This window comes from Liolophura sinensis, chromosome 6 (assembly GCF_032854445.1).
Source record: "Liolophura sinensis isolate JHLJ2023 chromosome 6, CUHK_Ljap_v2, whole genome shotgun sequence".
Lineage (NCBI taxonomy): Eukaryota > Metazoa > Mollusca > Polyplacophora > Chitonida > Chitonidae > Liolophura > Liolophura sinensis.
Genome location: NC_088300.1, coordinates 59,970,948 through 59,984,582, shown reverse-complemented (window position 1 = coordinate 59,984,582; position 13,635 = coordinate 59,970,948). Strand labels below are relative to the sequence as shown.

At 35.8% G+C, this 13,635-nt stretch overlaps 1 protein-coding gene across 1 annotated transcript in view; it reads left to right on the top strand.

Annotated features, from left to right (window-relative positions):
* The first annotated feature begins 24 nt into the window (after positions 1-24).
* The window catches only part of LOC135466271 (protein phosphatase inhibitor 2-like), a 30,453-nt gene continuing 16,842 nt past the window's right edge, over positions 25-13,635 (top strand). The window contains exon 1 of the mRNA XM_064743683.1: positions 25-182. Coding sequence (XP_064599753.1) covers positions 103-182 — 80 coding nt within the window. The 5' untranslated portion in view covers positions 25-102. The remainder of the gene's footprint in view (positions 183-13,635) is intronic.

Sequence of the window (13,635 nt, the reverse complement as noted above, 5' to 3'; positions counted from 1 at the left end):
GCCAGACAGCGAGTCTGGTTGTCTGCTCTCTTGGCATCGTTTAGTTATCGTACCTAGTGTTTATTTCAACTGACATTTAATTCGACGGTTGCCCGTGATACAATGGCCTGTACGGAGAAGAAACCAAAGAAAGGCATTTTGAAAAACTCCTCAAGTTTTGATAAAACAGAGCATCATCTTGCGTGAGTATCCCACTCTCATTTTGTTGATTGTGAAGCTATGTAATGTAGTACTGTAGGGCTTTGGCACGTTGGGATGCAGTAAAGCGTTACCCATTGACCGTCCGCTACACTGGCCCTGCGACTTAAATGCAAAGCAGTGACTAGTGTTTAGACCATAATATTCGTCAGTTTTGAACTATAGTCTTTTGACAATCGACCAGTGTAGCATAAATATCAGCACACTAAGATGATGCATATGTATGTGCCCTGGTAACGCCTGTTTTCAGAGCTGACTTTTTCAAAATCTTATATTAATGGCATAGCGCGAGGTTGATTTTACTAGGTTGGTGTCATCTAACTTATGGTATTTGATTAAGGATGGCCTAAATGTAGTTATTGAAACAGTTCTGGGATTCAAAGTAATCAGGCAGATAAATCACAGAGTTTACATTTTATGTTGTGAATGTGTAGTTACTAACTTTCCTTATGAGCAGTGGTTTTCAATAACATGCACAAAATTAATTGGTAATGTTTTGACAGGTTGTGATATTAGCTGTTCTCAATATAAATTGAGATTTAATTTGTGTTCATGAATTTACGGGATTTTAAAAAAAACAAACAAAAATGTTATTTGCATATACAACATATTTAACAGGAAAAGCTGTCACCAAAGTGGCAGACGAGTGGACAATTGCTCTGCTTAGTCTGCCAAGAAAAGGAAGTGATTAACTTACAACACACTACAGAATAAGATGTGCATCATGCTCAAAGTGTTTTGTAGAAAAATAAGCTCTTCAAGCTTTAATCCTATCACCTTACAACACATTTATGTAATGTTATCATTTATCCCTTTTTACTGCCATTTACTGTAATACGTAGGATGGGCATATCATTGTATGATATATGTGATAAAAACTGGTGAATAAAGTTATCAAGAATGACAGAAGAAAGTAGAAAACTTCCGTCAAAAGATCTCAAATGAAAGTTAATACGTGAAGTGCAGAGCATATTGTAGACATGTATTAATGCACATTTGATGTTGAAGATCTCAAAATCAGTCTTATAGTTTCAAGGTTTTGTGCTATACTTTTCAAAATTAAAGAGAATTTAGATGTCCTACAAATATGAAACACACTACAGAAACGCATCATACATGTAGGAAAAATACATCATGTCCAAATTCTTATCTCAAATTCTGAAGTTGAACATGTGGTGCAGGACAATGTAAAGATTATAAAATGTTAGATCTGACTCATGTGGCAGTTAAACCAGTTATCTGTCCATTCCTTTGTTACAGTGCATATTCATATTTGAAGGCACTTTTTGTAACTTAATAGATGTCCAAATTCAGTCAAAGACAGTTGTGATTAGAAGCTTTATTTGACCCTGATGTATATCTGCTATTAATTAATGCATCTGAATTAGGCTAATGTTTCCTAGTGTTGTTGCTAGTTGACAACTATCATATGAGCCAGTATGTGCTTGTTGTGTGTGTTTGAGATCTAGGCTTGAAAATGGTTATTATGAATTGCTGAAAAAATGTCTTGTACATGTAATTAAACACTTAACAACTGCAGTAAATCCTCCCTGTGTACATTTATGGGTGTATTAGTCTTTGTGGCCAGTTGTACACTACTGTGTGTGTATAGTGTTACATGTAAAAAGCGTATCCCATAATCGGGCCATGTCGGTCACATGTCTGTGACATGTATAGCCAGTGTAAGACACGTGAAATAAATGTAGCAAACATTTGATTGGCTCTCCTCAAATTCCATTCATAAATTAATCCATTGAAAAGTTATGTAATAAGTAATTAGCTTGTCAGACTACTTCTTCTTTAACACAGCCATCATCGCAGTAAAATGAACAACAACCTAAACTATTTAAAAGATAAATGAGATGAGAATAAATATAAGAAATTTCTGATATGAATTGTTGATCATTATCACTTATTGTGTATTCTGATTGGATAATGCATAAACCTTTTGTTATTGTTGCTACTGTGGGCTAGTATGTACATGCACATGTATTAAGAAACATCATTTTCTGTATGACTCCAATTTATACTGCACTGCTTCATTCCTGTACTATTTATTTGACATGGTAATCAGTCATTAGAAACCTCCAGAGGCATACAGCAGGTCTTAGAATGCTGTTGAAATTTACAGTGTAGTGTTTCTCAAAGCTGTTTTGGCTGGATACTTGGATTTGAAAACTTGTACATGTGCTGATTGCTTTGAAAATGCTCTGCATGTTGTTGTGATTCAGAGCTTCCAGGTACAGCTTGAATTACTGATTTTTGGGGAATTAAAAATGCAATTTTCAATAGTTTTGTGTTGACATAGTAAAGAAGACATCACAAACACCCAGTATACTGTACATGTAATTGCATCAGCAACTGCCAAGGAGACCATGGATCACAAGAGAAGAATGAGTATCATAACAGTAATTGTTTTTTGGGGTATTTTGACATAATATCATTTAATATGGCAGTTTATGCTGTACTGTTCCATTTAGGTGTTTTCTACACCTATGTGTACTTGCTAACAGTATTCAGTGACCAGTATAATAAATTTGATCGAAGAACTACACTGATGTACTTGAAACACCATCCCTGTGTCATGCCCAGGTTGTAACAATCTTTACCTTAGCACCACACTTAGCCAGTAACAGATATTTCTAGATGCTTTGTGTTTGTACAGTTGATGATGCAAATGTATGCTAAGCTTTAGGATATTTGGTTAAAGTGAAGTTAAACAGGTGTTTCATCTCCATTGAGGGCACTTGGAATATAGGAATAACTGTAAGGTCTTGGAAATTTTGACAGCTGCACATGCCTTCTGGAGGAAATTCAGGTGTTAGAGATAAATGTTCATGTACACATACTAAATCTTCACATCAGGCCCATGTGCATATATTTAATAAATAAATTGGCCTATTTGCAGATGTACTTTTTGGTTCTATTGTAAACATTTAGCTGGATGTGAACTCTAGGTGTACATGTTCTGTACAAGCTCAGGATTCACGCACAGGCATGGTGGGTCTGACAGTGTAATTATACCAGCTGGTTTCAGACCTCCTACTGGGTGGCTTAATCATACAGAGTGGGCAAAAGGGAGCTGTTTGTGACCATGTCTTTGGTACAGTTAAAGCTCTCCTAGGTTAGAGTCATTGCGGTCTGCAGACTGTTATGACATATCCGAATTACAGCATGTGGCCATTGTATTTTCTGCCATAACAAGAATACTCAAGAGTGGGTTGTGCTGACTGATGCTTATTGAGTGCAGTTGCCATTACATAATTTCTTTTATTTGTAGCATTGCTTCAGCTCAATACACTGACACTGTTGACATTCTTACTTTTGCATGCTAATTAACAGCCCATACAGCTGCAGGGTTGGATGTCTTTGACTTGGTACTTTTACTGCTGGATATCTGTACCTGGAAAACATGACAGGTAAAGATTGAATGCTAGTGTTTGAGTCTCCAAAGCCCCAGCCAAATTTAGGTATTGTATAGTGTAAGGGTCAGTTTTACAGTGGCTGTTTGTCATGGTGTGTTGGATTCATCTTCACCTTTTACCTTTCCTGTCCAATCTTTATGATACTATTTGCATGGATTCTAAACATTTTCAATACTTCATCACTGTGTCGCTAATATAATCTTTCCTTGAGGCAACAGTAAACGAATGTACGTTGCAGCACTTGGTAAATGACCAGTCATACATGGATGTAGCAATAAACCACTGCAATATCAGTGATTGATTCCATTTTAATATTGCTTAAAATTCGATTGAAAGAGTTGATTTACAGGAGTTGATTGGTTAGTACTTTATGTATTTATATGTCCTTTGGTGGCTTGTGCTATGACATGTCACAGGGTAGCCAGGAATGTGAAGGTATTAATATATAATTATCAGTGTAGTTTACAATTATACAGATTTTAATCAGCTTTACATTTGTAAAACCTTTTCCCTTTACATATGTAGGGTCAGTGTGAAGTTCATATCCATGTCTGTATTCCTCATAATGCCATTTTTTTTCTACAAAAGAATGTATCGTAAGACCCTATTGTTATTAATTTAAAAAATATTGAAGTTTACATGCTATATGCTGTGGTAAAAATTGGATAAGATTGTTGGAGAATGTTCTAAATGTATCTGAACTATACTATGGCAATGTATAAAATTATTAATTTTGTCTTGTGTGAAACTGTCACTTAGTGAGCAAGCTTTTGAAGGAGAAGGAAACATAAAAATGATGCCAAAATCAGATGAAAGCGCGTCAAAACTTATTTGCAAATATGATCATTAATATTTTTTTGGATTTTTTTTTCAAGGGAAAAGGGTATTTGAAAATATTTTTGTACAGTGAGTATTTGGGACCAACTTTTGGTTTTTATCGTTGTTGCTGAATAATGTTCTAAATAAAGATGTGATGCTTGCCTGATAAATTTATTTGAATGTAAATTTGTTGTTTGTATTGAAACATATGCATTTAACTTAAATTATGACAATATTTTTGAACATATTACAACATATTAAACATTAAACATATTAAAAATATAAATATGATCCAAAATGAGGTTTAATACATTTATTAGCTGAAAAGAACAAATTTTTGTGCAAAAATATTTATTAAAGCTGTGTTGCATCCTCATTTGTGACATTATTTAACAAGACTATTCATACCAAAAGGTGGTCCCAAATACCCACCATACAAAAATTATTTTCAATTTTTTTTTTTCTATTTAGGGAGAAATTTCAAAAAATATGAAGACCACATTAGGAATAACTTTTCGCACTCTTTCATCTGGACTTTATGTCATTTTTATGTTTTCTTCACCTTTAAAGCTTTCTCAGCAAACTGCAAGCAAGTTTACATGTACATATACCTATAACTTAACTGAATGGGTAGGGTTCAATTACATATATGTACATGTATATATGTGCATGAAAGTAAACAATTTTGATTTGAACATTTATATGTTTGATAGAGAAAAAAAAACGAAACAATGTCAGCCGATCATTTACACTGTATGTGCCAAGTGGTTTTATTCACTAATTTATTCTACTTGGAGTCAGAGAATTTTAGCCAGTTTTAGATGGAGTGCTTAAAACAAAGGTGATGATAAGGGTTAATTTACATTTAAAAATAATTTGAGATTTGAAAACTGAGTTGATGATATGTATGTAGATATTGGAGCTTTATGAAGACAGTCAGAGGGAGTATTCATGTACATGTAGATCTGTAGGACCATATGAAACCTTGGTCCATATAACTGCTTTGACCGCATTATTGTGGTAGTGTGGTACATATTTATGGTTAAATGATTTGCCCACATGAACCAGTATATTTGCGGTCAGAAGTTTACTCTGGCTGGTGTGAACACCTTCCGTAAATTTGCAGTGGGTAATGGACTGTATTTTGGAATCATTATGAAGCCTTTTTAGTGTACATGTGACTATCATTATATATCTAAGTGGTCAACCTGGTATGAGGTATTAGTTACATGCACAATACACTTATACATAAAACCCAATTTTTATTGGAGTTAACCTATTGTGCCCGGTGTCAAGTATCCAAGTCAGGAACTCTTTGTTTCCCAAATGTTTACAAAGAGTTCAGGTGTCAGATAACTTTGTAGCTTTGCAGAGATAACCAGTTGCCCTAAAAAGCCTGCAGGTAAACCTGATATGTTCACATGGACTGCAGGTGTGAAACATATTACCGACATTGCTAGGCTACTCAGACTGTCATTCTTTACCTTTCTTACCAATACATCACTACTATTAGCATGTATTGAACTACATGTTACTTCATGTACTGTAGTTATACATTCAGTAGTCTGAGTCTTTAATACACTACACACAAATTTCTTCTTTTTTTTTTTTTTAACTTAAATCTAGCTTTTCTTCCACTTTATATGTTTCATATGTTGCTTTCGGCACAAAAAAGGCTTTGACACACAGCTTTTGTAAGTAGTTCTTGAAATAAATTGTAGATGAACAATTAAATTCCATAAATTTATTGAATGATGGGCATGTACATGTAGCTTATCACTACTTATATCGAGTAGATGTATTTGGGTATAATATTATTATGTCATTTCAAGATTCTTAATTTTCTTGCATATTCAGTTTTTCTAAAAATCTTACAACCTACAACTGCAATAAGAATGAATGTGTATGTATCCCTGATAGTTCAACTGTTACTGAGATTTAAAGTTAATTTCAGTGCACTGGCACTTAGCACACTGGCTGTATTTACCCTAGTTCCTCAACCTTTTTACAAATGAAAGAGCAACTTTGAGTGCACCTTTTATAATTGATTTTGGAGACAAAACTATATTAATTTGGTTGGTCAATTTCAGGGCTTCACAAAAAGTATAATTTTATAAGTCTACACAGAATAATGCTTTCAAAATATGCTTAAATAAACACCTTGCAAACATGCGAAAAGGTTGAAGAATTACAGTATGCTATACAGCTTTGTGATCATGGAACTGTGTGGGTGTGTGTGTTTTTATTTTCAAGTAGTAAGAAAAGAAAGTACAGAAGGGATAGTACAGGTGATGTCTTTCATGGTTGCACTTATCTGTGTCACTTGGAGTACATGTGGACTTATTTCCCAAAGATTCAAATTGACACTCCCATCTGTAGGCAGACTATCTGGAGGTCAAGAATACATACATTCTTTCATGTTTGGGTGAAGAGTTACATGTAATACTAAAAGCAGGTCTTCTGACATCATTATGAATAGAAAGTTTGCTCTGTTTGTTGACAAAACAAATTTGTATGACTAAAACTTGTGCAAGTCATTCAGATGACTTAAAATAAATGCCTGCTATTCTGATAACCTGGTCTCCATATAGCTGATTGTGAGTCACTTCGTCTTGATGTTCAGTTGATAATGTCTGTGGGTTCATTATTAACAGAAACAGTCCAAAAAGCCAGAAGTGTTGATTACATGGACAGCCTACAATCCTGAGATCATTGCATGCACATGGAGTACTATATATCATGAAAAGGCATGTTATGTCTTGTGTATTTGGCTTGGTGTTCTGTTAAGGTACCCTAGCTATGCGGATGTGAGGTCCGCAGTATTAGGGACTGCTACAAGGGGACACCAGTGTGATATACATGTACAAAATGTTCAAGGCAACAGTATAATCCACACACACACAAAAAAAGAAAAATCACACTTTGTGTGACTTGCGAAAAAAAGGAAACATAGAGCACAAATGAAACCTATTGTACATACTGATATGTGTGTTGTAGGTGCATTAGAAACATGGGGTTCTGTGGTCGACTTAATTTGGTGCTGATTTTTAAACCTTTCCCTGATTTCTCATCATTTGACTGAAAAATTGTTAAATATGACTTAAAACCCAATTGAATCATATATATGTACATACAAATAGTTGTTGGGGGGGGGGGGGGGTGTTTGTATAAACTGACCTATAATGAAGGTTTGCAACTTAAGAATTTGGTGACTTCATGAAGTCCTCAAATGAGATGTGTGAAAAATGTCCCAGTTTTTCCCATACACAATATATGCGATCAAGAATACATGTACTTGAGGAGCAAGTCAACCACTGTATGGCATTAATGTTGAGAGTGATATTAAACCTCAGACAAGTAAACAGAGAAAATAATTACAATGTATGTGACTGGAGGATATTATATTTGAATGCTTTTATCACATGATTGATTCCAGGGTACAAGGCAAGTCTTTAGGCAGAGAGGAATTAAAGCTTGTCCCAGACATCATGGAATTCAGCTTTAGGAGTGACACAGAATCAGAATTTTAACTTTGCTCAAGCCCTATGTGCATGTCTTCTGAAATATTCATACATCTTTTATCCACCATGTGTGTAAATGCAATAGATTATAAATTTGCCCAAAGGAAAGAAACTCTTACGTATAACTATATGTACATGTAGATCTACATTCACCAGCTGTTTTCAATAAAACTGTGATTAATGGGAACAAACGTTCATGTATCAGCTACATATTCATATGCCTGTAACTAACACCCACATGCTTTTGGTGTATTTACTTACCAGTTATCTTTATTTGTTTACATGTTGTGTGTAGAGTATTTTTTTTCTCTTCAAGATAGGGATTCTTTATCTCGGTTAACTTGTTCAGTGGGTCTGCCTGGGAGATGTGGTGTGTGCCAGTCCAGTCACTACCTTTTCAAATGCGCGCGTGTGTGTGTGTGTGTGTGTATGAAGGAAAACAGAACTGAAAAGCTATTCATTAGAACTGCCATGGTATTCAGTAGAACTGCCATGGTATTCAGTAGAACTGCCATGCATATGACTTTTCCACCTCTGCAAAAATATCCAGGTTTCCTGGGTGTTTGATTTCAAAACAAACCCTCTCAGATTAGCACTGATGCACTGAGTGCATACACAAGAGCACATGTGGTTATTGAGCCTACTAGATAAGGTGTTGTCCTGGTTAGTTTGCCCCACGGAACTGGCATACATCTCCTGACAATTTGATTTGACATGTATGTTTGTACATGTATGTTAAAGTCAGATAACACTTGATACGGGAGTAACAAGACTCATCATTTTAAATTAGAAACTGATGGTTTTTTTTTTTGGACATGGGAATATAGTTAATTACACGTATCTGAATAGATTCTGTAGGAGGGATGCGCTTTTTTGGGGTTTCGTCCTATATAAGGTGGACTAATCCCAGAAAGATACTGTCTGTGTAGAACCATATGCCTTATCCCAATGAACACACCAAATGAAAATGTATGGAAATATCACTGTGATGTAAAGGTTTTCTGTATTGCACTCAGGCCAAGTGCAAATGGTGTGATTATGCGTACATGTATCTGCTCTTTTTCAGTGAATAACATCAACAACCGTACATAATGACAGGAGGAAGTACAAGTAAGAGATCCAGCCTTGTTGTGGCTAAGTTATGAATTACATACATGTATACACATACAATCTTCACATCACTGGTGGCAAGTGCAATATCGTCTCTTAGCCTGAAATTGGTCTGAAAAGGACAACAAAAATTTGTTGGGTGACCTTGTGGAGCAGTGCCAATAAGATTCAGTACCACTAAAAGATTCGGCACCACTAAAAGTTTCAGCATGAAGCCAGATACATGTATGTGCATGTACTATATTTGCCTGCTTTGATTTCATCTGGTAACATGCATCTGTTCTAATCATTTCACATGAACAATCTATGAACCACAATAATTCCATTTTAAGACAGTAGGGCCTGTTGCCTTTCCTTGAACTGCATGAACCTATAAATAATGTAAGGGTGGATATTTTGGACACTCTGTGACCAGGGTTGGTCGTAATGCAGGTACATGAAGAAGCTGGCGTTCATTATACTAGTGCAGTTCAATCCCCACTACGTGCTCAATGTGGCATGTATTCTTGAACTTTTCGTTCGTACAAATAAGAGAATTGACCGCATGAACACTGCACATGTGTTGAGTTAGCTCTTTCCATGCAGGTGTTCCTGTCTAGTACACAACCATCCGTTAGAGAACAAAGCACTCTGGTAGATCTTTCTTTACATCTGGATAGCTTTAGCTAGCTACAAATGAAGCCCTGTTCTGTATACATGATTGCCTTTGCTTATTATCCCCTCACCAACGTAGTTACCTGTAGCATCTTTGTGGTCAGTCCATTTACCTCAGAGTCTGGTTAACCTTTTTATCAGTCCAGTTTTACTCTACACTACTGACTAGTCAGTCGGTCAGCATCTTACGTGGTGTGCACAACCATTAAGGGGGATTCTGTAAATTCAGCGATTTGACACCTGTGATTGAAATAAACTTTTTTGTATTTGTCCTTCGCTTAACTGTTTTCTTAAAGTGCACATTAATTCCAATCTACTCTGAAAATTGTTGTGAAACTTTATTATAACATATCAGGAGGGAAATACATGTTTGTTGTAAATTCTGCACATTTGATGCATATTAGTTGTCACAATGAGGAATTAAATTAAAATCCTGTTATGGGTAAACATTTTTTTCATGATGTATTGGTGGAAATAATCTGAGACTAAGTTTAGGGTTGATGCATATCTTTTACCTGTAGGAGTTAAAGAGCTACATGTAATCCAGTCCAGTCTCATTCAATACTATCTCTCAAGCTTGGTACCCAGATCATTCAACATCCAACAGATCCTACATGTGTGCAGCAGATTTCATTACCTTAACGAACAGTTGATGTAAAATGATACCTGTATTAACATCTAATTCATTAGGTTAATTTAAGGCAAGGTGTAGGTAGTGAGGAATATCTCATATTGTAAGGCCTGCTGTAATAGAAACAGTGATGCAACACATGCACCATATTTAGTGACAGCTTGCAAGGAGGATATGTATTGTTACAATAACAATCGCCTTGGCAGCTCCTCATTCTCAGTACCCCTGGCTATTATATTCAATAATCCACACCAGTAGCAGTGAGATTTTTACACCTAGCATGGAAGTACAGTGTTCAGGTTATTATCAATATGTACTGATAAGTATCATATTCATGCGCTACAGTATACAGTAAATGATCCTGTACATGAATGTAGATACATATAGATGCAAGAGTTCATGGATGTACACAGCCTTATTTAGGAGGTTGATTTTTGTAACTTTAATTTGTGAGTGTGATAGGTCTATCATTTGTGTATACGCTGAAGTGAAATGTGAAATACTTAAGGATTGACTAATATTTTTTGGGTTTATTTGGGTATAAGCGAAAAAATCGCAGTGCAAACAGTATGAATCCACAGAGTAATTCATACAAAAAGTCAACATAACGTTTTTTTTTCAGTTTTATTACAGTCGATCCTTAAGTACAGTCAATACTGTTGTTGTTGCATGCCAGGGATATGCTGCAGGTGACTTTGTCTTGGTGGTTGCAAAACACGTGTAACACATGGATGATATCTCGGTATTTAAAACATACTGGTTATCCATGAACAACAGCATATATTTTTAACATCAGCTGGAAAGTGATTTTGATCAAACTAGCTTATTTTTGGCAAGCACTCCTACTCAGCTGTGCATATGCACTTGCTGACCAAGCACGTCTGTGTGGTTGGTGATCAAGGTCATATACGGAGGTAGGCACTACTGTTTAAACAAAGTTCATTCATCCTAGGCTATCCACAGAATTTGTACTGATGCTCTTGTTTATGAGTGTATGTATAATACAGACAAAAGCAGATATACACTGTATTTAAAGTGTTCTGTTTGTCATTTCACATGGCGTGCCTTTAGTCTCTGTCAGCTCTACGTGTATTCTTAGGAAGAGTAGTCCTACATGGGCATGGCTTCCTTTTTTTTCTGTTTCTTGGAGTATAAATGCAAAAATTTGACCAATCGCGTTTGCGTAAATTTAGGAAAGTTAAATTACATACACATGCAATGTATTTCCTGTACATACATGTATAAGCCACTTGATGACGTCATGGACAATGTATTTGTCTTCATGTACATATACATACCGGAACATGTACGTAATCATGATTGGCAGTGATTGACTTTTTTCCGTGACATTGAGTTAGAGATATCCCCTGATTTTTGCCCCAAGTGGAATAAAGCTGATATGTAATCTCTAGAAACAGATTGCCCTCATTCTCACACAGCTCAGAACACCTGATGCTGCGGATATCTGAAGATTTACATGTTACTACTGGGAACTGTCTGTCAACGACGAGCAATTGGCCGTGTGAGCCTGAAGGGTTGTAATTTACCATGTTCTTCAGACGCCTGTAACAGTGGTGTCATTTACAGTAGTTTAGCACACAGCTTGCAGCTTTCTGCATGTACATATATGTCATAAACTAACGCTACATCATACTTTCCTCTCCTCATCTTGGGTTGATCTTGCGTTTTTCTTTCCTGTGTAGCTAATGTTCTGTCTATAATAAGGTGATAAATGCTTTTCTTCTCACAGATACATGTCGCTGTGCACAGTTGGTCAATTTAAAAGAGTTTTGAACTGAGAATTCACAAAAACAGGCATGGCTGAAAAGCTTAAAATTGCCATTTTATTTGCTTGTACATGTATTTGCTCTTGCCTCAAAGTTGCTAGATTTGTGGAGGAACCCTTAATTTCTGATTCCCGAAAAAGTCCTAAAAAACCAAGGGACATTTATTAGGTTCCTTCATCAACTTCGAACGGAATGTGTTTTCAGAGACTTAGGTGGATGGAAAACACAGGGCTCCAATGTCACAGAAATCATTTGTTCGGTTGTTGGCTTTTCGGTGTATTGCAAGGCAATCATGCTCTTGGTCTATTTTTAAATCCCAGCTTTAAATTAAGAACTCGTTCCTGAGGCAGTTGCAGTGAGAACAAAGTTAAATGTCAGCAAATTGATTTCATCAGATTCTGATGTCTAGGAGAAAATGCCTATAGTGAAGAAGATTGGAAATCAGCAGAATGCTCAGTGTTCAGATACATAAGTATATACATAAGTATACACTGGATGCCTGATAGAGTACTTTACATGGAATTGAATGAATGATTGTATTTGTACATGTATGTTTGGGTTTCTCCATGGTTTCTGCATAGTAATTTTTTAATCATAGGACGATGAGGAGTCATTAGGTGTGTGTATATATTTATATTAATCTAGGTCTTCTTGTGGCAGGCTGCCAAAGTGCTGCAGCCACTGAAGGGGAACACCAGACATGACACCCACCCACTCACATTATACAACCACAGGCCAACCAGTTATATTTTCCTTTCTCTAACGTCTCAGTGCCTGATCCATGTTTGATTTCCTAACTTCAAGGCGGATGGTCTAACTATTAGGCCAACTAAATGGTGTCATGAATGATAGTGGTTTAATGCCATGTGTACATGGAATTAAAGGTGGCAAATGTAATTATGTATTATTCTGTACGGGTATCTTATCACAGAGTAACCATATAACTAATAGTGTGCAGATGCTTACATTGACATGTGTATGTACATGTACATGTGTGCATATGACATATCCCTGGTCTTCATGTTCCTTGATTATACATGTACATAAGTGTATTTTCAGATCTTTCCAAATATTAATTTCTTTACTGGATTTCAAATTTATTATCTTCAGTTTCACAAAGAAATCATACATGTGTAGCTAGAGATAAGAGGTTAATGTTCCATGATTTTCTGAAATTTTTATCCCAGCACTGTTATCCATTGGCACCTTACCATATACATGTGCAATGTAGTATTTTGATCTATATCAACATGTACATGTAGTCTGGTACATGGGTTTATAGGACTGTGTAAGAATTTTTGATTTCTCTTTCTAGAATATTTTGATACATGTACACATTTAGTTTGTGGTTAAAATAGAAATGACTGATCAGACTCGTAAAGATTAAAAAAATCTGGATTCTTCCTGTTGACAGAAATACCATGTACATGTATACCTCCCGGGGACTGCATCTCGATGGTGTGTCTGTCTGATATTACATGTGTTCATTG